General features: G+C 41.0%; 1 protein-coding gene across 1 annotated transcript; it reads right to left on the bottom strand.

The window, feature by feature from the left end:
* Positions 1 to 805: 805 nt before the first annotated feature.
* Positions 806 to 22,965, bottom strand: LOC139544580 (E3 ubiquitin-protein ligase MARCHF3-like). The gene is made up of 5 exons (XM_071351879.1): positions 21,908 to 22,965; positions 8,380 to 8,692; positions 6,199 to 6,403; positions 3,384 to 3,593; positions 806 to 2,355 (listed from the first exon to the last, which is right to left on the bottom strand). Exons 2-5 carry the CDS (start codon positions 8,634 to 8,636, stop codon positions 2,197 to 2,199), a joined length of 831 nt encoding a protein of 276 aa, XP_071207980.1. The 5' UTR covers positions 8,637 to 8,692; positions 21,908 to 22,965; the 3' UTR covers positions 806 to 2,196.
* Positions 22,966 to 24,316: the final 1,351 nt, after the last annotated feature.

Below are 24,316 nucleotides of genomic sequence, written 5' to 3'. Positions count from 1 at the left end.
GACAGGAATATTGTTTAACTTTTTTTTTTTTAAATCTTTGCCCATATTCAAAGTGTATAGGATTACTGATCTAGGATCAGTTTTACATGTTTAATCAGTCATCTTGATCCTACATCGGTACTTCTCCTTTGAGATGCTTTGTCAATAAAGGGGCCCTGATCTTTTTGATGGTTATTCTGAAGCAATTGGGTCATGGCTAGAAGAATTCTGCTTTTGTCAAATTAAAGTCAGATTTGATTTTTCGTAGCAGGTTAGAATTTACACAGCAAGTTAGGATGATTAATGTAGCGGGTTAGGAGAATTAGGAAAAGGGTTAGCTCAAATGCAAAAAAATAAATAAAAACGTATTTGTCAAGCTGGATCCCATCTAGCCAAGACCAAGCAACTGGGGTGCATTTAACTAGGATGCAAACGGTAGACATGGGGAGGGATAAAACAGAACTTATCCAATGAAACTAGTTTTTGTTCCAAAACATTTTTCTAGGTTGTGCACTGAATACACCCCTTTATCTAGTAGACCGCATACAGCCTTTTTGTTATTCAAAGATATTATTTTTTTGACTCAATGAAATCTTATTTCTCTTTAGAATTATGAGAACAGTATCCTATCCTTTTCTATGACATGGCACTTGCATTTTGTATTCATTAATGCTTTATGAAAGTCAAGTAATACCCATTACATGTTCATATCGGAGTATGCTTTAAGGTTACCAATTGGACACGATCTGCAAGTATAGTTATGTGAGCTGATTCAGATAATCACTTCTTATACTGTAATGTGATAACATTTGGAACAGCTCCGGAGTCCTTAAGTTCATATTTTTATTGGAAACAGCTGATAAAATAACAACTGTAGAGAGAAAATACATTTGATAAAAATGCCATCTGGACACACAAACATAACGGAAGTTTATTCCACTTCACCAACAAGCTCAATGTGTAGCCTAGTGAATCCCGACATTTAATCAAATGAAGATGCTGAAGAGTTAATAAGTGCACCATGTACTCAATATGATTTAAAAAATATACTTTGATGGGTTAATGCATCTGGTATAACAAGAAGTTCCCTAGACAGAAAATGTAAGTGTTTTTGGCCCTTCTAATCAACCTGAATAGTCTTGGCTATACAACCATTTCTAGGAAGAGAACTATCACAGAAGAATACTTTACAAGGCAGTGACTACAAAATACTTGAACAAAAGAAAATCAACACAATGACCACTCATGAGTCAAAGATGGGATGTTTAACAAACACAGCTATTTGTAAGTGAAGTGAATGACTAACACTAAAAATATTAACATATACCACAGTCAACCAGTTCTCAACTGAGACCATATTGTATTTTTCACACAAAACTACTTTGTAGCCAAAATATAAATTAATTCAAAATGTCCCTTTGATATGTTAAGGTCAATGTACTTAAACTGTTAATGAAGGTGTTGCAAAGAAAGACTGAGCCGCTAGTATAGGCCTACATCAACCTATGCCCTGTTTAACACTCCACAAAGCCTGTCTTAAGTTGGATCGTTTTCAGCAGGGCACACCGTAGTGAAACGTTTGAAATACTTTTGAAACAGAATGAAAAATGAGTGTCTTACTGGATAAGTCCAGGTAGTCCCTCACTGTTTCAGTAAGTTTTCTGTTAGGTGCATAATGAACATGACCCTGGTTTGAGGCACAGAGACCCACACATGTAGGTAAAGGTAACAGTTTAATGCTATGTAAAATACTGAAGTAGTTGAAGTACTTATTTACACTCTGGGCTTTGACTTGTTGATTGGTAGAATGTGACTAATATAGTAATACTATACACAGGATTATGTTGGTATGTTATATGAACCGGACACAATGTTTTCTGCACTTCACAGGAATCACCAATCACAGCATGTAATGGTCACAGTGGCAAACTTTTCCTGGCTGTCCTTCAGTCCAAATGCTTTATAACCAACTACGCACTCCACCCCATCTATATCACCAAATGTACCTGTCCATCTCTGTATGACATTTTGGTGGCAGTGGTGGGATGTAATGCTGCATTTTAAGTTAATGACATTTGGTGGCAATTCCACACTTGTGTGGGCACTTCAAAGTTCAGCACTGGAGGGCACCAGAAGCAAATACTGTTCCGGCGCCTATGGAACTATCCCCATTCTTCCTCAGTGTTTCTCCTTCATGGCTTTTGAAGAGAGGGCTGCTCAGACAATAGTCTCTTTGGATGGCCATTTTTCACGAGATGGGCCTCGTGAAGAGGGCGGAGCAGACTGTTCACCATGTGACCTGGGGAGGAGAAGCACCACCCTCTGATTGGTCTGCCGCCATTCGTTGTACAGCCGACAGTGATACCTGAGCGACACCTGTGGTAGAGAGATGAAAATTCAGGTTTAAATACTGTATATACTGTGCCCATTACTGTAATGCATTATGGAAGCCCAAACAAGTGGAAGATGTTGGGGCGGCAGGTAGCCTAGTGGTTAGGGCGTTGGGTCAGTTACTGAAAGGTTGTTGAATCGAATCCCCGAGCTGACAAGGTAAAAATCTGTCGCTCTGCCCCTGAACAAGGCAGTTAACCTACTGTTCCCCGGTAGGCCGTCATTGTAAATAAGAATTTGTTCTTAACTGACTTGCCTAGTTAAATAAAGGTTAAATGTAAAAATTAAAAAAAATGCCCCTAGACCAGAGATGGGCAGCTGGCAGGCTGCATGCGACCGCCCCTTTTTGAAGGCCCTCTGATCAATACATTTTTTTTTAAACGCAGTCTCTCAACCAAGTTAGAATAGTGAAATTTGGTTGTGCATCAGTAGTTTCTCTTATGTCAGTCACTCAATTAGCCAATGTTAGCTAACTTTCAGATTGGTAAATTAGTCTAGCAGCCAGCTATCTGGGGGGTACGAAGAACCTCAAGCAACTGCAGCCCCTCATGAGTTCAGATTTTTTGTGATCCTCATCCCCATCAAAGTTGCCCATCCCTGCCCTAGACACTAGTCTGACGTTGGTTTTGTGTTGAGTAATGTCTAGAATTGAGACAGGGTAAGCTGATCCTAGATCTGTGCCTAACGGCATGTTTTACCATGAGCAAACCAAGTAGCTGACTAAAAGTGCTAAATAACCAGGGTTGCATTCCTATTTCCTGCATAGCACCCTGAAAAGAGGATCATACAGTATACACAATAGGAATGGAGGATCCAGAGTCAACTAATGTTTATACTTGTTTGTGTCCTCCTTATGAGACATTGTGAATAATGCAATGTATTTATGCAAGCGTTTTGCGTCACAGACACATCCAAGTGAAAACGGGAATGAATTTGCGTAAAATGCACAAGAAACACCCCAAATCAGTCTGACCTCTGCTGAGATGTACTGGCTACCACCCTCCACCACTCACCAGGGTCCAGAAGAGGTAGATGGTGAAGAGGGCCACGGTAAGGGTAATGAGGCCCACGGCCTCCAGGCGGCTGGAAAAGTGCAGGTGGTCCACGGCCCCCCGCAGACACAGCCACCCCGAGATTGTGGCCAGAGGCGTGATGAGCAGGAAGCACACCATGTCGCCGAACAGCGTCCGTTTTTCCTGGCGCAGGCCCGGGTTACGCACCCACTAGAGACGGAGATGAGATAAAATGTCACGTTTGCTGACAACCGAAACATCAATCAATGGGCAAGTCAATGCCACATTTTCATTTGTGCCGAAATCAAAATGAAATAAAGTTCAACAGGCTATGGTGTGAACTAGGCTTGTTGAGGTCTTTATAGACGGGTTGGCTGACAACGTCATGAAAATGATGCGCGTGCATCGACACTAAATGTGTACTGTGATAGGTATTTTAACATTGCTATTTTTTTAACACACCAAAAAAGCATTTGATTGATTAATAAAATATTTTGTCACTTGTCTTTCTCAAATGAAGGGGATGATGACACAACCTTTGCGAGAGGGAGGGAATCTGATTTCATTGTTCCTCAGCTCGCGACTCAACACTTAACTCAGGATAAATGGAGTTAGCCTACCCGGGAGGATTCATTGCCATAGAAATGTACCTGGCTAAAATATGAGCCACTTTCTTGGTATTGGTTATCCCGAATTGAACTCAATTGACCAAAGTTACCTCGCTAATTCCTCAAACCAGGTATGCACTGTAGTATAGGGCTCTGGTAACCACCCTTGGGTTCTCGAGGTCTTGTTACAGTAAATTCTAGATTTGCTCAGCTAACACCATTATATTGTTTTATGGTCTTCCAGCTAACAGGAACTGGAGGTGCAGTGTATTGCTAGCAGAAAATTGCTAACTGAGTTTGATAGCAACATGTTAAGAGATAGGAGAGTGTAACTGGATTTACTCTAAAACAGGATGCCGGTCGGGTCTTCAGGGACTGGGCCAGGTTGGGCTAGAGCTAACCAAATGATGCCTTGCTGATTTAGCTATGCCATTTTCTCCCTCATGGTCTGCATACAGCCTGTATTCCAACGCAACATGCGCTTTGATAGACAGCTAGCTTGGATTGCCAACTACCCAACAATATCTTTAGTTTCAGTATATTAAAGATGCACTCCAGGATCTTAAGCACAACAAATTGGTAACCTATAGTTCAACATTTGTATGATTTTCAGGACGTAACATATCATACGAAATGGACAACATATTGCACAATTTGATGACATAGTACACAAAAAACAGGGAACACTTTTGGCTCGTGAGCATCATTTTCAAAACTACTGGATGAAATTATACAAAAGTTCCAGAGTACATCTTTAACTAAAGCCCATTCTTCAAATATTTGGAAAGTAGACTTCTCCTGAACATAACGAGAAATTCAATCGCAAACCAACCCACAATGTCTGTGGTTTGTCAATATTAAAAGTCTATGGCTCCAAGAATATAAAATAAAAATCCTGGTGCATCCTCAAAACCCCATGGAACAGAGCTCTCTTTATGATTCAGATGATGAGGAACGATATATAGATGAGATATTATATTCACGAGGAATCAGACGTGGGTTCAAATACGATTTTAAATATTTTCAGTAACTTCAGCTGTGCTTGATTGAGCTCACCTAGCACAGTGGAACCAATAGAACTGTCCCAAAATCGCAAATCCCACCAATTCGGCACACCAGACAGGCTTAAGCAAACGATCAAAGTATTTGAACGTTTTGGAATATTAGTTGAACCCAGGTCTGATGAGAAATGCTACCATGGTATGCATGGTATGGGTGTAATTGCCACCAAACAACCACTTTGTACCACCGCTATGCAATGATATATTATATATGGAGGCAGTGTCCTGATGCACATAGAATGGAGGAGATGCTAGGGGGTAATAACATGTTAGCTAGAGGTTATTGTGGAGACGAGGACACTAACACACACACACACATACATACATAGGAACACACACATTATTATTGTGGTATAATTCATTCCACAAAAATATGGGGTGAAATCTTCTTCAGATAGATGGGGAAATGAGGGGTAAAGAAATTCAGAAATACAACCGATATTAGCAGTGAGCTTACTTATTACCACGAGAACCAAAACTCATTTGGAGTTGATTTATTCATTCACTTGCAGTATTAATTTACAGAGGACTAGGTGTTTTTGCTGTGTGTTGACAATTATTTTGCGATTTAAGAGCTTTCGGGAATCTCACCCCTGAAAGACATTCACTTTTAACTGTTACATTGCTAATAAGACACACAGTAACATCAGTGTGTTGATATAACCCACAGTAACATGGAGGATTGGTTGACAACTAGTGTAACTGCTGAGAATGTAGAGGAAGTGGGGTGTGTGAAGTGTCATGGAATGTTTACCAGAAGCCCAAAGTGTCTTCAACCCCCTTCACTTCATATTCCATCTGTGCATATAGACCAAACTTCACACCACAGCTTATAACTATAAATGACAGATTTACTAGACTGTGTTCTTCCTAAAAGATAGCAAGAGCCAACAAAATCCTTTGGCATGTTGTTTTGATGTAACGTGGAAAAACAGGACAGGCCAAAGGCCTGGTTTAAGCCCAGCGCGGACAAACATATATCTGTTTGTTGGGATTATGTGGACAGATGGGGACAGAAGAGCCATGCACAGCGAGAAGGGCCACGCACAGTATATGTGTATGGGTAGCATGTCATTATGATAATGGTTTATTTACATGCTGCATTTTGTGTGTGCATGTGTGTACTTATGCTTCTGTATACTGTACCTCCATCAGTGGCCGGTTCTTCCTCTGTACAGTGAACTGGTAGTGGCAGAGCTCACAAGCGCTGGTGCCAGAGGCAGAGAGCCAGTGCTCCAGGCAGCTCCGGTGGATGGTACCCAGGGTCCCTGCACACTCACAGGGGGAGAGCAGCTCCTCCTGACCCCCTCCGTCATGACAGATCCGACACATGGGCCGCTCAGGCAGAGGGCTTCGGCGATATAGAACGAGGTGAGGAAAAGAGGAACAGAAAGAAATTGTCTTTAGATACGCTGATGTTTTCACAGGCTGGTGTAGAAGCTTGGGACCGCAGGTGGAAAAATGTGCCGTTCCACACTTGAGCAAGTAAGTTAACCACCAAATACAACTGCTTCCCGTGCGCTGATGACGTGGACGTCGATTAAGGCAGCACCCCGCACCTCTCTGATTTAGAGGGGTTGGGTGAAATGCAGAAGACAGAGCTGAATGCATTCAGTTGTGCAACTGACTAAGTATTCCCCTTCCCCCTTTCTAAGAACAATAACAGCTGACTAGGGATCCTACTTCCCCCTTTCTGAGAACAATAACTAACTATCCCTCTTCCTCCCCTTTCTGAGAACAATAACTAACTATCCCTCTTCCCTCCCTTTCTGAGAACAATAACAACTAAGATTGGACATCACAATTCACTGACTAGAGGTTTTCCAAAATATCAGGTCAATATTTCAGTGGATAGAAAACTAGCTGGTTAAATAACAAAACCCTGGGAGGGTGTTGGTGTAATTTGACGCTGTCACACATTGTTAGAATACCCTGTCTATTCTGTCTCTGTACTATGCATTCATACAGTACATCTCTTAGATTACAGACTCAAATCAAAAATGTTCTGGATTAAAACAACATGCAAGGAGGATTATTACTTTCATTTACTATATGGACTGTAATCTATGATTCTATGATTCACCAATCTCCTATATGGCATCTAATCCTCTAATCTGGATGATGATTATGTTGGGTTGTTGATCGCCTTGATTTCATCAGGAAACTAAGCCGATGTCTTTGACGGAATGAATGAGCCCCTCACTCAACAAACCTCCCCTTGAACATAAACACTCGTCGCTGCCAATAACTAACACAACAGAATGAACATCATCTTGTCAGACAAAAGAATGAATAATAAGATTTTGCTAGAGCAAAACAACTTCGGAGTCGTTGTCAGTTTGAAGTAATAAAATCCTTTAAACCTAATCTGGAAATAGTTTTTCATGTTGATCATCAACAGAACAAACATGTCGACAACATCACTGGATACGAAAACAACTAATAAACATCTATGGCGTTAATGTTTGTTGATTTAGTTTATATTAGACATATATGACAAAAAGGCATATTTATAACCTGGTCCCAGATCTGTTTTGTCTTACCAATGACCAGACATAGAGTTGGGAAGACGGCACAAGTAGACCTTGGACTCGGATAGCACATACTCTTCAATCAGTATTTATTACATAATACATTGTACGTTGTAGCTACCATGGCAATTTATTCTGTAATTCTGTAAGTAGCAAATGAAGTTGATCCCAATTCTATAATGTATGCTACCAGCTCTACTGTATGCCAATCTATGCTAGCTACCGCTTTGCTACTATGCTATCTATCTCTAAGCCACCCTACGCTAGCTAGCTCTATGCCACATGCTGATTATTAAGAGGGCTTTGGGGGGGCTAACAGTTGTGACCCAGTCTGCATGACTGCAGCTGTTGCCGCTAAAGCCCCCCTTTGTCTCCCATAGGGTGTGTGAGTGACAGAGTCCCGTCAGGCGTACATGCTAATCAAGGTGCTAAATTTAGACTCTGCACCATCCGGCTAGAACAGGACATTTGTTGTGTTTCAAATGAACAGACATTTCCCCCACAGGGCCAGTTAGTGTGATTGGTATGTAAGTTTTATGTAGCTGTCTGAAGCCATAGTTACTCATCTATAGTATCTATATAGTCCTCTTTCACTGCACAGAGAACAAGGACATCCCAGACAGATAGAGGATAAATCCTTTTGAGAGTCACTTGATTTGTTACCATTCAGAAATCGTGTTTGGTTGTATTTGGGTGTATATTTAAAACTAACTTCACTTTACCTCTGACCCCCACCAACCCCTCCCCTCCACACTCGTACAAAACTCTATTCCATCCATGTTTGGCAGGTCCATACCTCTGTTTGGCGTACGCTCCCACGATAGGTGACAGCAGCTGCCCATCCTTGGCAGACACTTGCATGTAGTACTGCGGCTCTCCATTGGCCGGACTGCTCTGCTCTTCAATTGCTTTTCCTGGGAGGTCAGGCTCTGTCGGGTAGTCCAGGCTCCCCATTGGATCAAAGTCCCTGTCGCTCAAGCAGCTCACTGTGTGGGCAGAGTCAGAACGCTCTGGCAGCACCTCCGGCAACAGAGTGCAGCGACTGGTTGTCATGGCAGCAGACGGTTATCTTTCATTGGCGTCTGGCTTGGTTACTGAGCATCATCTGTCTGGAGGAGGGGAGAGATACAGTGATATTGACAAGGGTTTGAAGCATCATAAAGTGTGTGTGTTGATGCGTCCTACGTACAGGTGGCACAATGGGATTGAATACAGTATCTTCTTTTGGTGTGAAATCCTGAAGGTCAGACTCAATGCTTTGAATCTGCCACTACACCAACATTTCGCTACACCCGCAATAACATATGCTAAATATGTGGGTGACCAATACATTTTTTTATTTGCTGAATAGGCCTATCTGCCTTTGTTAAAAGCTGTATTTTGTGGTGTAGTAATTACAAAGATATGAAGTTAGTAAAGTTCACCTGAGAACATTCAGTCAACTAGTCCATAGTCAAGTAGAATCCTTTCCATTTCCTGTGTTACATCAATATTGTTAGACATGCCAGTCAATGTTTTACCTACTGTAATATGCAGGGCTTCCCTACCATGTTTCTGTTAGAATAATACTAAAGGTCATCTCTCTTGAGGTGCTGGAGATCTATATAGGTTAGTAGTATAAAACCACTCTCAAATGATGGAGGCTTTACTAACCTGTATAGATCTCCTTGCTTCCCTGTGACAGAGGAAAGATTAAAAACTATACAGAAGAAGAATTAATAGTAGCCTGTACAACCTAAGTTTCTTTACTACTCCAAACAGAGTAACACCAACATAACATACCACACTCAAAATAAACAAAAGGCAGTGTGTTAATATATTCTATGTTTTTGATTGAATGTATTGAGAGATAGATGTTTGAGATCTGTCAATGTTTTCTCATAATGCTTACTCGCTTAAAAATGTACAAATCCCTCTAGCTTGTGTTGATATTTACCACAAAAAATGAGCAGGCAAACAGACAGCGATCACATTCCAACTGCCACAGACTAAACACAGATGTCTGTCTATTCAGTGCGCCGGCATTAACCGTGTCCTAGTTCAGCTATTCCAGACCGCACCGAACAACTAGGGAAAGTGAAAACAGACAGAGGGTGGCTGCGACAACACAACTAAACAAAGCTGTCAACACAAAACTAATTCGCATCAATGCGGCTGAGGTCATATGTCTGGTGTTCAGGTAAACATTCTGTCAACGCAGCAGATTGGAGGAAGGCCACACTGACAACAATACCCAGTGTTGTAGGCTAAAGATGTGGTTGGTTGAGCAATGATTAAATATAACTCAGCATATTTGTAGCTAACTAAGCATACAACGTAACCACACTAAACACATCCATATGAAAGCATGTCAATTAAACGACATTAAACAAGGTACATTATAAACACAAAGATTTTAATTGTAAACATTTGAAGCTACCTAAGCATGCGACCGAACCCAATTGAAATGCATCCGTATGACAGCATAGCAATTAATCAACATTAAACAAGACACGTAAATAACACAAGGGTTTTAACTGTAAACTAGCAGCGAACGATAAACAATGGCATCTTTATATCCATATACAGCTGAGACAGTAGAGCCCTTCAGCTGGTTTTCCCCGAGAGTTTTCGCTAAAGAGCTTTAGAGAAGACGTAATATTACTAGCCACGTTGTTAACACGTCAACAGAGGACGTTCCTTTCAGATAATGATCTTTTGCCCTGGAACCACGCACTATAATGCTGGCACTCCCTATTACAGTACAAAGAGATGTGAATGACATGCTATTGGATACAGATAGAGCTTTCAGTACTGTACGTTCAACCATGCCAATGAACTCTTCCTGACTAGGACCAGCGAGACAACAGGATAGTGACTTTTTAAATTCTTCACAATGCCTATCAGTTTACACAACGCAACCGTTTGTGAGTGGGTGTAAAAAACTAAATGATGGAGAAGTGGTAGGGACGAGACCTGGGTTCAAATACTATTTGGAATCTTTCAAATACTTTGAGCGTTTGCTTTAGCCTGCCTGAAGTGTCAAGTGGTTTGGGTTTTCACTTTCTGGACTTTTCCATTGGTTCCATTGTGCTAGGCAAGTTCAATCAAGAACAGCTAAAGTATTTGAAATGATTTAGAACAGTATTTGGTACAGACATACGATAGGGAAGGGCAAGAACAGTTGTTTCACATTGTGTTTGGATACAGAGGAAGCGGAGCCTCCTTGGCACTCTGTGGGTGGTGTTGCGTATTTGTTCAACTGTCGTGAAAAATGTCAAACCACTTCCTGTTGCGTCATTCATGCAACCTGGTGTGCAGACAACCCATGGAAACATAGGCCTACTGTAGACCCTTATAGATGCTTTGAGTGGGTGTGGAGATAGATAGTGGTTGTGAGATGTACTGTAAATATGCCTAAGCTGCAATCCTGCAACTAAGGTTGCAAATGCAGAGAACAAAACTTCATTGACTGATTTGTTTTGCACACACACACACACACCTTGAATGGTAACTTGCTCCACCCCGGTGTGCCCCTCACTCCACCTTTTTGGGTAGCCATTTTCCAGGTCAGGACCAATGTGCTTTGAAAAGTTGTGGTTTGGCACTGGGTGACCTCACATGTTGTTGTTGACCTCATCGTCGAGGCATAGGAGCGAGGCAACCCATGCCAGGGCGGACTACAGCAGCTCTCGTTACTGCCATAAACTACATTTCAAAGCCACGGTGCAGCAACAGAATGTTTCCCCCGTGACAACCTGTGTTCTCCAACCATGTCACAAGGTTCGACCAATTGAGGCAAGAGCCTAACTATGACCGTAGCAGGACACAGTGGCAATGACTAGTCAGACCTCCAAAACAGGAACATTAATCATTGTTGGTCGACTTTCAGGAACACTTTACTCATGGTACTTTCTATAGATTTTTGTCATTCTTTGTAAATCAGTCACTCAATGTGAAACTATTTGACTCAAGTACCCATGGTGGAGAAAAGGATGTAAACATATTCTGAGTCATGCTTTTGGGAAAGACCGTCAAAGTGCATTAGAAAAAGTGCCTAAAACCTGTACACCAGAATAAATTTAGACAAGGACAGTGATACACAGTGAACGTTAAGGACATCTGCATGTGAGAATAACCTATAAAGTGTGAATGATTACCCATGTCGACATGCTGTAGGCTGTATGTTTCGAAATACTGCAAATAACTACTCAGAGAGCTGTTAAGCACTGGGTGTGGACATCACTGTTTAAAATTAACTGACATAGCTAAGCTAACTTCTAAATATTAGACCATGCTAACTCGCTTAGTGCGATGACAGCTTTGAATCTGACTGGACTAAGTCTTCAAAAACAAGAGCATGAAATGCAATTCTTGTAAGTGAATAGGACCTAGTCACACAGTGAAAGCACTGTTGTGCCTAGATAAGCCTGGGTGTCGTTGATAAGCGAGGTGGAGATTCCTCTGAAGTTTTATTTATCCCTTACTGCCTCCTAGACCCTCACTCACTCACTTACTCGACTTAATCCTATGGAGACACTGGCTTTGTGCCAGTATCCACACTAACACACAGACTAGCATTAGAATGCATGGCAAATACATTGGTTCATTCTAAGTAGTGTTCTAGTGTGGGTATGGGAACAGTCATTGGCCTTATACATAGTGTGGATACTGGGAACAGTCATGGGGCTTATACATATTGTGGATACTGGGAACAGTCATGGGCTTATACATAGCATGGATACTGGGAACAGTCATGGGGCTTATACATAGCGTGGATACTGGGAACAGTCATGGGGTTTATACATAGTGTGGATACTGGGAACAGTCATGGGGCTTATACATAGCGTGGATACTGGGAACAGTCATGGGGCTTATACATAGCGTGGATACTGGGAACAGTCATGGGGCTTATACATAGCGTGGATACTGGGAACAGTCATGGGGCTTATACATATTGTGGATACTGGGAACAGTCATGGGGCTTATACATAGCGTGGATACTGGGAACAGTCATGGGCCTTATACATAGCGTGGATACTGGGAACAGTCATGGGCCTTATACATAGTGTGGATACTGGGAACAGTCATGGGCCTTATACATAGAGTGGATACTGGGAACAGTCATGGGGCTTATACATAGTGTGGATACTGGGACACAGTCATGGGGCTTATACATAGCGTGGATACTGGGAACAGTCATGGGCCTTATACATAGAGTGGATACTGGGAACAGTCATGGGGCTTATACATAGCGTGGATACTGGGAACAGTCATGGGCCTTATACATAGTGTGGATACTGGGAACAGTCATGGGCCTTATACATAGAGTGGATACTGGGAACAGTCATGGGGCTTATACATAGCGTGGATACTGGGAACAGTCATGGGGCTTATACATAGCGTGGATACTGGGACACAGTCATGGGCCTTATACATAGCGTGGATACTGGGACACAGTCATAGGCTTATTCAGGAGCATTCAATGTTACAGAATGTCGTAGAAAATGTATTGTGTAGAACATACATGCCTCTCTCTCAACTAGAATAAAGAGCTATGTTTCTGCTCTGTTTTTTACATGTTGCAGCCCACAGAATAAGCCACTCCAGGCCTGCATGTCACCCTGCGAAGAGGCCCAGAGTCTAGTGTGTTGAGGTCTTTCGGTTCATATCGGCTATCCTTCCTATTCACTACAATATTTGGAGGCTCGAACGGTTAGATAAAGTGATAAGAGGTTAAACTGTAAGCCTTTCCCAGTCAATCCCACTATGGCATAGTGTTGCTGTCTCTATCTCCCATTAGATGACTTGTCAGTGTGCTACAGTATGTTACAGTGTGTTAAATGAGCTTTGGGCTGGCTCCAGTGGACGAGAGCGGCATTCCTACAGATTGTGACCCAGCGCCATCAAATGATAAGCTGTTCAGTGGACAGGATGCCACTCCTGTCCTGCATTCAAGTCACAGCTGTGGCTCTGTGTGTAACAGTTGGCAGCCACTTCTGCTGCTGAAGCCTTCGGACCAGGCACTTAACTCTCATCAGTGATTTACTCACAAGCTGTGGTCAAGCCTAGCCTGGTTAAACTGGATCAAACCTTGATAGGGTGAAGTATTGAACAATGAAAGAATGTGGCTAGAAGAATGTAATGGAAGAATGTGGCTTATGGTCAAGTGTATAACGTTTTGTTGGGTTGTAGATTGATTCACACTCTTTTGTCTAGGCCCTTGGTCAGTCAAGTCCCACAGTTGTAAGATACAGTAGTCTAAGTGTATACATTGTTATAGAGTTGGTGACAACCAATATCCAACACCTTCAAGTTAAATGTTACTTATTCAATGAAACAGTGTCTTATGTCCATATCAATAGAAAAAAACATAATAGATCTCTATTGTTTTTAGGTTTGACCAATAACATAGTTAAAGTGCGTCATAACATTGTGGTATGCCTTTTATTGAGGAACCATTGTGCAAAGGCCTATTAACTCGTTTCCCCATCTTTCAGAGGTCAATCTCTCTGCAGCAACAATGTATCGGCTAAATTTACCCTGTCTTTTATCTTTCTAGTCGCCGATCCTTTTAAGATAAAGGACAGAGAGGAAAGACTGTGCTTTTATCAAATTGTGACTCATAGTTATCGGATTAGCTTGAATTCTTCCAGTAAAATGTTGTGTAACTAGGAATTCCCAAATTTTGCCATCACAATGTATAAACAATGTCTTCATTCCATGCAGATTTCCTCAGCCCTCCCCAAAAACAAATCATTCAGTGGGCTATATGTGAATCAGCCCTCAACTGAAACAGAGTATAGCGTAGCACGATAGCATTCTAAGCTAGCTAGTCCTGACCCCAATCACATTTTAATTTTTTTAATGTAACCTTTATTTAACTAGGCAAGTCAGTTAACAACAAATTCTTATTTACAATGATGACCTACCAAAAGGCCTCCTGCGGGGACAGGGGCTGGGATTAAAAATATATATTTTTTAAATAAAATATAAATATAGGACAAAACACACATCACGACAAGAGAGACAACACAACACTACATAAAGAGAGACCTAAAACAACATAGCATGGCAGCAACACAACATGGTAGCAGCACAAAACATGGTACAAACATTATTGTGCACAGACAACAGCACAAAGGGCAAGAAGGTAGAGACAACAATACATCACTCAAAGCAGCCACAACTGTCAGTAAGAGTGTCCATGATTGAGTCTTTGAATGAAGAGATTGAGATAAAACTGTCCAGTTTGAGTGCTTGTTGCAGCTCGTTCCAGTCGCTAGCTGCAGCGAACTGAAAAGAGGAGCGACCCAGGGATGTGTGTGCTTTGGAGACCTTTAACAGAATGTGACTGGCAGAATGGGTGTTGTATGTGGAGGATGAGGGCTGCAGTAGATATCTCAGATAGAGGGTGAGTGAGTTACAGTACTTGTGAATCAGTCCTCAACTGAAACAGAGTATAGTGTAGCACGATGGCATTCTAAGCTATCTAGGCCCGACCCAAATCACACAGTTGGAGTACTTGTGAATCAGCCCCCAACTGAAACAGTAAACTGAGTAGACTATAGGATAACACGATAGCATTCCACGCTAGCTAGCCATGCTGTTTGGCTTCAACTTGAGGTCTCTCCCCCTCTCGCATTTTCCGAGCCCTAGCACTGTGGGAAAGGGACCAGAGAGACTTAAATATAGCTTGGTTGACAGACTGCTTTCCGCCACCCCGCTGACCACAGCCGGTAACCTCTAGCCAGTCTTAATTCCATCCTTAAGGACGCAGTCGTAGACCCTCCTTCCCCTCCTCTTCCTTCCCTTCTCAGTGTCCTTTGGGACAAAGTGTGGTTCATTCAATCAGCTAGAGGAAGGGGCACTTAGGAAGTGGGCCAGTTTGGTGAGAACTAGCTCTGCAAAAGACTGCACTTCTGGGTTCTCATAGTGCTAGTGTAGTCCTCTCTAAGCTTGCATGACCGCATATATAACCCCCCCCCCACAATAGTTGTGGTGTCTTAAATCTTTCCAAATGTCTCATCTTTAAGACTAATTGGCTAATAATACTGTATGTGAAAACTGGTGGTTTCTGTAGGTGGTGGTCATTTTATAGACCTCAAGAGATGTGTGGGATGCAATTTTTTTTCAATTTGTTTATTCATTTTCACTCAGCCAAGTGAAACGCTCCACAAAGGCTTTTCACATTATACCAAAAATAATTGTTTCAAAGACAGTGGACATGCATTGGCCAGTGCCAAACCACACACATGAGAACTTCCAACTCTTGTATAGCCTGTTTATTTTAAACACAATTTTGCTTTTTAGTTTTACTCACACCTTTCAACAGCGTGCCAGCAGACAAATTCATTTTCCAAACATCTCTACACACATGATTCATATTTTTGCATTTGAGCATTTAACTAATTTTTGATTGAGAATATCCAATTTCAAATGCCTGTGAGCATCCACTAGGCCAGCACAATTATCTAGACTGTTCCCACACGTAAACAGCCTTTGGGTATTTAACTACACTACAGCATTCCTCTTCAACTAGTGTCTGACCATAACTAGTGTCTGCATACTTTTCTGAGATAAAACCCCATAGCGACTCGTTTATGGTTAATCTACCGCAATAAGGAAGTTAATGGATATAAATAGCCAATGTGGGACTGAGTACAAAGAGGCCTTGACTGTGTGTGCCATGGACAGTGCCCACCCAGCTCTGCGTGTGCTGCCAACCGACCATTGTGGCTTGGCAGGAAAAGGACTCCATGCATGCTGCCCCGGGGCACAAATTAGAGCAAAAATCTGTCCTTTTGTTTTTCAGATGCCCTTTTAACTCAAACTTCTCAACAGAAATCCCACATGTATAAATAGGCTACAGTATATCTCTTCGGTTATAGTGGGAAAGGGCTAGACAGGGCTAGCGTTTAGTACAGAACTGCTCAAAGTATGGCTTAAACTGTGGCCTAGCTGACCTCCTAAAACAAAAATTGACATCGTATATCTTACCACAACATGAGCAAAACCACTGTATCTAGAGAGGCATGGCTGCTGTGTAGTATCTGTATTTGCATTTGTATTTATTATGGATCCCCATTAGTTCCTACCAAAGCAGCAGCTATTCTTCCCGGGGTCCAGCAAAATTAACTGCCTTATACAATTTTAAAAACATTACAATACATTCACAACAGATTACTCCACTACCACATCTCTACAATACAAAGTCCATGTGTACGTGTGTGTATAGTGCGGGCTTCCGAGTGGCGCAGCTGTCTAAGACACTGCATCTCAGTGATAAAGGGGTCAAGACAGACCCTGATTTGATTCCAGGCTGTATCACAACCAGCCGTGATTAGGAACCCCATAGGGCAGCGCACAATTGGCCCATTGTCGTCTGGGTTTGGCCGGGGTAGGCCATCATTGTAAATAAGAATTTGTTCTTAACTGACTTGCCTAGTTAAATAAAAAATGTTATTGTGTGGATGCCAGTTTGTGTTGATTCACAGTCTCTGTTCCATAAGGTGTTTTTTAAAATCTAATTTTACTGCTTACATCAGTTACTTGATGTGGAATATCATTTTTGTTAGTGCTGTTAGAGTCACACTTTATTATGGACAGACTTCTCCCCAATATGATTTGACCATGACAGTTTACAATCCAAGGTTACTTGCTCAATTTCCATATTATGTATTACAAGATTTAGTTGAGGTTTAGTGAATGATTTGTCCCAAATACAACGTATTTAGTTTTAGAAATATTGAGGACCAACTTATTCCTTGCCACCCATTCTGAAACAAACTGCAACTCTTTGTTAAGTTTTGCAGTCATTTCAGTCGCTGTAGTAGCTGACGTGCATAGTGTCGAGTCATCCGCATACATAGACACAATGGCTTTACTCAGAGCCAATGGCATGTCGTTTTCATAAAGATTGAAAAAAGTAAGGGGCCTAGACAGCTGCCCTGGGGAATTCCTGATTCTACCTGGATTATGTTGGAGAGGCTTCCATTAAAGAACACCCTCTGTGTTCTGTTAGACAGGTAACTCTTTATCTACAATATAGCAGGGGGTGTAAAGCCATAACACACATTTTTCCAGCAGCAGACTATGATCGATAATGTCAAAAGCCGCACTGAAGTCTTACAAAAAAAGATTATGGGGGCTGTTATCATCAATTTCTCTCAGCCAATCATCAGTCATTTGTGTAAGTGCTGTGCTTGTTGAATGTCCTTCCCTATAAGCGTGCTGAAAGTCTGTTGTCAATTTGTTTACTGTAAAATAGCATTGTATCTGGTCAAACACAATTTTTTCTAAAAGTTTACTAAGGGTTGGTAGCAGGTTGATTGGTTGGCTATTTGAGCCAGTAAAGGGGGCATTAAAATTTTTAGGTAGCGGAATTACTTTTGCTTCTCTCCAGGCCTGGGGGCACACACACTTTCTAGTAGGCTTAAATTGAAAATGTGTGAAATAGGAGTGGCAATATTGTCCGCTATTATCCTCAGTAATTTTCCATCCAAGATGTCAGATCCCAGTGGCTTGTCATTGTTGATAGACAACAATAATTGTTTCACCTCTTCCATACTCACTTTACTTAACTCAAAATTACAATGCTTGTCTTTCATAATTTGGTCAGATATACTTGGATGTGTAGTGTCAGTGTTTGTTGCTGGCATGTCATGCCTAAGTTTGCTAATCTTGCTAATGAATGATCATTAAAGTTGTTGGTAATATCAGTCAATTTTGTGATGAATGAGCCATATGATTCAAAGTTTGCATTTTTCCCCAAAATGTAATTGAAGGTGCTCCAAAGCTTTACTATCATTCTTTGTCATTTATCTTTGTTACATAGTGTAGTTTATTTTTATTCAGTTTAGTCACATGATTTCTCAATTTGCAATATGTTTGCCAATCGGTTGTGCAGCCAGACTTATTTACCATTCCTCATCACTCTCAATTTTTTAATTCCTCACCAATCCACAGGGATTTTACCGTTTTTATAGTCATGTTCTTAATGGGTGCATGCTTATCAGTAACTGGAATAAGGAATTGCATAAATGTGTCAAGTGCAGCGCCTTTTTGCTCCTCATTACACACCACGGACCGACAAATATTATTTAGATTAACAACATAGGAATCACCACAAAACTTATTGTATGACCTCTTATACATTATATTAGACCCAGCCTTTGGAACTTTGGTGTTCCTAGATATGGCCACTATATTGTGATCACTACATCCGATGGATCTGGATACTGCTTTCAAGCACATTTCTGCAGCCTTAGTAAAGATGTGATCAATACGTGTTGATGATTTTATTCCTGTGCTGTTTGTAACTACCCTGGTAGGTTGACTGACAACCTTAACCAGGTAGCAGGCACTGGTTACAGTTTGAAGCTTTTTTTTTGTTGATTGGGCAGCTTGATGAAAGTCAGTCAATATTTAAAATCACCCAGAAAATATACCTCTGTTGATATCAAATACATTATCAAGCATTTCACACGTTATCCAGATACTGACTGTTATCACTTGGTGGTCTATAGCAGCTTCCCACCAGAATGGGCTTTAGGTGAGGCAGAAGAACCTGTAACCATATTACTTCAACAGTATTTAACATGACATCCTCTCTAATCTTTACAGGAATGTGGTTCTGAATATTAACAGCAACACCTCCACCATTGGCATTTCTGTCTTTTCTGTAAATGTTATAACCTTGTATTGCTACTGTATCATCAAAGGTATTATCTAAATGAGTTTCAGAGATAGTCAGAATATGAATGTCATCTGTTACTAGAACATTATCTGTGTTTAGGCCTTGGCTGACACATATAATCTATGAGTTGAAATACATACCATTGGCATGAAGGCCTGATTGTCTGTGAGGGCTTTTCTAACTGCCAGTGATGTCACTGTGCTTTGTGCAATTAATAGAAGGCGTCGAACTGTCGTGGGTCTGAACAGACAAGGGGAGGGGAAACCAACGTGGACATGGATTCAGCCCGTAGGGGCTAGTGCCTTTAGCTCGGAGGGATTACCCCTGTCAATCAGAGGATATTACTGTATCACCACAGAATTAGTTAATGTAATAACTTGTATACCGCGTCATTGTCAGTTTAATGTGAAACTGCAGGGGATTAGTTTGGCAGTAAAGAAAATTATAATTTTTGTTGACTTCCTGAATTTGTTTACAATTGACCTCAACACTGTCTGTGAGTGACCCCTTGCCTCAATCTAACATTCTCTTTGACATCTTATTTCCTCTTGTTACTATATAGTTTTCCAAACATAGGAAAGGCATATAATATCAGCCTTTATTTTACACCCCAGCCTATTAGAACCTGACTGTTCTCTGTTACATGACAACTTCTGTTGTTGTGATCCCCCAGGATGCTTTGCATCATTGTTGTCTATGAGGCTCAGGCAGACAATAGAATAGTATTAATCCATCTAACATTTTCATAGCCACAACGATATCCGTTTCACCATGTGTTTTACACAAGTTATAGTCCAACCTTTAGTGTAATTCACATTTTAATCCAAATAATACACCACAGAGATCATTAGTAATGCTAAATTCTCCACATACAGCACAGTGCAATGTGAATATTGGTATTACACAGCCAAATGAGCATTTCACCAAAACCGTTCAAGCTATCTTTTATTCTATACTTTCCAGCAAGAGATTAAATTGGCCTCTACAATCAGACGTTCATAACCACAAATTCATATTTAGTTAGAAATACTGTATAAATGAACATATTTTCTGTGTGTTGTAAGTTTGGGAGTATTTTGATGGCATGATAAGCTGAACAACTGTAAACAAAGCAATGCCAAACAATACCTTTTTTTAAAGGGCCAAAGTACATCATGACACACCGCAGGGACTGGATCCCTTAAAGCAGCACCTTGCTGCATACGTTTTCTGTGAAACGTAATGAATCTTTCATTCTAGTGCCCTTATGGCACGGACCAATGACCATATTGTTTGACCCTCTCGACAAAATAGATCCCCTATCTATCGCGTGATGAATAACCAGATAGACACAGACATATGTGCTTCTCTTAATAACTCCAGTAGAAACTTTAGTATTAGTTATGATATACAGGTAACTGCCAAAATAATGGAAACATTTGAGTAAATGAGGGATACAAAGCATTTTGAAAGCAGGTGCTTCCACACAGGTGTGGTTCCTGAGTTAATTAAGCAATAACATACCATCATGCTTAGGGTCATGTATAAAAATGCTGGGCAGACTATTATTTTGGCTAACATGGCTGTGCCCCGATAAGATGACAATGCCCCCATCCACAGGGCACGAGTGGTCACAATGGTTTTATGAGCATGAAAACCATATGCCGATGTCTCAGTCAAAAGATCTCAGCCCAATTGAACACTTATGGGAGATTCTAGAGTGGCGGCTGTGACAGCACTTTCCACCACCATCAACAACAACAAAACACCAAATTATGGAATTGATCATGGAACAATGGTGTCGCATCCCTCCAATAGAGTTCCAGACACTTGTAGAATCTATGCCAAGGTGCATTGAAGCTGTTCTGGCTTGTGTTGGCCCAATGCCCTATTAAGACACCAAGTTGGTGTTTCCTTTATTTTGGCAGTTACCTGTAGCTAACTATCCATAGTGTGTGTGTGTGTGTGCGGTCTGTGCACTCAACGTGCAATTGAAAAGGGTAATTTGACCGTTTTGCTGTAATAGGCACACGTTAAAAGAGTGTGTTAAAGTTTAAAATAAAATATTTTCAATTTTAAATATTGTCATGTTTTTCAATCTGTATGGCATCATTGGCTTGGCTGTCCAATTGAAGAAGCCTACACGAGACAACAATAATGCAACAGCTGAACGCAATGACAACTGTACGAGAAATGCACTGACTAATTAACTAACATTCAGGAACAAATGCGCCCTCGGTCTCATGACAGCATTTTTTGGGATTATCACAGGCAAGTCCCAAAGAGAGAGCTGCCAAGAAGACTCAAAGAGCAGATACCGTTTTGAGAAAATGGAATGCACTGTACATGTTAGATAAATGAAAGTAGCCTCGCAATTTATCAGATCATTTACAAAAATCACACGCTTCACGGTGACTATTGACATTGTTCATAAAGACAAGTAGTAACATACACAGTACACGTATCCAAAACGCTCTGTTGTCAAAACACTGATAGATTCTAACACGGGGACTAACATTAGCTTTATGCATTGTGAACCCCATTGCCTTGTTTTGACAGCAGGGTGTGTGAGTGTATTGAGCCAGACACAAAACGAAATGTTAATTTTGTTAACTCATGTGCCACACCTTAAACCATTTGTACTTACTAATATCTAAACTATACATACCTTCATTGCGAGATCCCAAGTCTTCAAATTATGATTATACACACTGCGACGCAGGATGATCAAATAATCGTTTGGTTTAATGTCAGTGATCCACGCCAACTTCCCCCGTCAGCTGGTAAGTCAAGCAGTCTAGCCAGTCAGACATACAATAACGGTCTCCCCCATCCAATCAGATTATTGCAGTAACAAAACTTGCCACCAATGGGAGGGTCCTCGGCGGAATGATGATCTCGGGTACCGTGGCGCATCCTGGTGGTCTATCCAGGAACTTTCACTTTCAAATCAATTACCGGTACTTGGTTATTATTCATCCAATGTAAGAAGGTTGTCTTTTTGATATTTAAAATTTCTTGACAAAAAATAATCATCACCATAAGCATGCATTTCACTTAAGAAAATGATAGGCCTATATTTATTTCAGTCAAATAAAAAATAGCCTACAGTTGAAGTCGGAAGTTTACATACACTTAGGTTGGAGCCATTAAAACTCGTTTTTCAACCACTCCACACATTTCCAGTTAACAAACTATAGTTTTGGCAAGTCGGTTAGGATATCTACCTTGTGCATGACACAAGTCATTTTTCCAACAATTGTTTAAATACAGATTATTTTACTTATAATTCACTGTATGACAATTCCAGTGGGTCAGAAGTGTACATACAGACTGTGCATTTAAACAGCTTGGAAAATTCCCCAAAATTGTCATGGCTTTAGAAGCTTCTGATAGGCTAATTGACATCATATGAGTCAATTGGAGGTGTACCTGTGGGTGTATTTCAAGGCCTACCTTCAAACTCAGTGCCTGTTTGCTTGACATCATAAGAAAATCAAAAGAAATCAGGCAAGACCCCAGAAAAAAAAATTGTAGTCCTCCACAAGTCTGGTTCATCCTTGGGAGCTATTTCCAAAAGCCTGAAGGTACCACGTTCATCTGTACAAACAATAGTACACAAGAAAAACACCATGGGACCATGCAGCCGTCATACTGCTCAGGAAGGAGACGCATTCTGTCTCCTAGAGATGAACGTACTTTGGTGCGAAAAGTGCAAATCAATCCCAGAACAACAGCAAAGGACCTTGTGAAGATGCTGGAAGAAACAGGTTCAAAAGTGTCTATATCCACACTAAAACGAGTCCTATATCGACATAACCTGAAAGGCCGCTCAGCAAGGAAGAAGCCACTGCTCCAAAACCGCCAGAAAAAAGCCAGACTACGGTTTGCAACTGCACATGGGGACAAAGATCGTACTTTTTGGAGAAATGTCCTCTGGTCTGATGAAACAAAATAGAACTGTTTGGCCATAATGACAATCGTTAAGTTTGGAGGAAAAAGGGGGAGGCTTGCAAGCCGAAGAACACCATCCCAACCGTGAAGCACGGGGGTGGCAGCCACATGTTGTGGGGGTGCTTTGCTGCAGGAGGGACTGGTGCACTTCACAAAATAGATGGCATCATGAAGAAGAAAAATTATGTTTTTTATATTGAAGCAACATTCTCAAGACATCAGTCAGGAAGTTAAAGCTTGCTCGCAAATGTGTCTTCCAAATGGACAATGACCCCAAGCATACTTCCAAAGTTGTGGCAAAATGGCTTAAAGACAACAAAGTCAACGTATGGAGTGGCCTTCACAAAGCCCTGACCTCAATCCTATAGAAAATATGTGGGCAGAATTGAAAAAGCGTGTTCGAGCAAGGAGGCCTACAAACCTGACTCAGTTACACCAGCTCTGTCAGGAGGAATGGGCCAAAATTTACCCAACTTATTGTGGAAGGCTACCCGAAACGTTTGACCCAAGTTAAACAATTTAAAGGCAATGCTACCAAATACTAATTGAGTGTATGTAAACTTCTGACCCACTGGGAATGTGATGAAAGAAATAAAAGCTGAAATAAATCATTCTCTCAACTATTATTCTGACATTTCACATTTCACACACACTCGTAAAATAAAGTGGTGATCCTAACTGACCTAAGACAGGGAATTTTTACTCTGATTAAATGTCAGGAATTGTGAAAAACTGAGTTTAAATGTATTTGGCTAAGGTGTATGTAAACTTCCGACTTCAACTGTGCATAGTATTTTTTATTTAACCTTTATTTAACTAGGCAAGTCAGTTAAGACCAAATTCTTATTTAAAATGACGGCCTGCCCCGGCCAAACCCGGACGACGCTGGGCCACTCGGGAGCCAGTAGGCCTAACTGTATATTTAAAGATGGAATGCTTAGTTGCTATCTTCATTTTTGGACCTATAAAATAATGATACATACATTTTTGAAGAATATAACTTCTAAATGCCTCATGAGCTTTGTTCAACTGTCACACTCCATGAGAACCCAAAATACAAGCTTGTTTTACTCCAATAATTGTAAACAATGTAAATGCAAACCAACACTGAATAGGCCCAAAA

The sequence above is a fragment of the Salvelinus alpinus genome, chromosome 18, assembly GCF_045679555.1.
Source record: "Salvelinus alpinus chromosome 18, SLU_Salpinus.1, whole genome shotgun sequence".
Lineage (NCBI taxonomy): Eukaryota > Metazoa > Chordata > Actinopteri > Salmoniformes > Salmonidae > Salvelinus > Salvelinus alpinus.
This window is presented reverse-complemented; position numbering and strand designations above follow the sequence as displayed.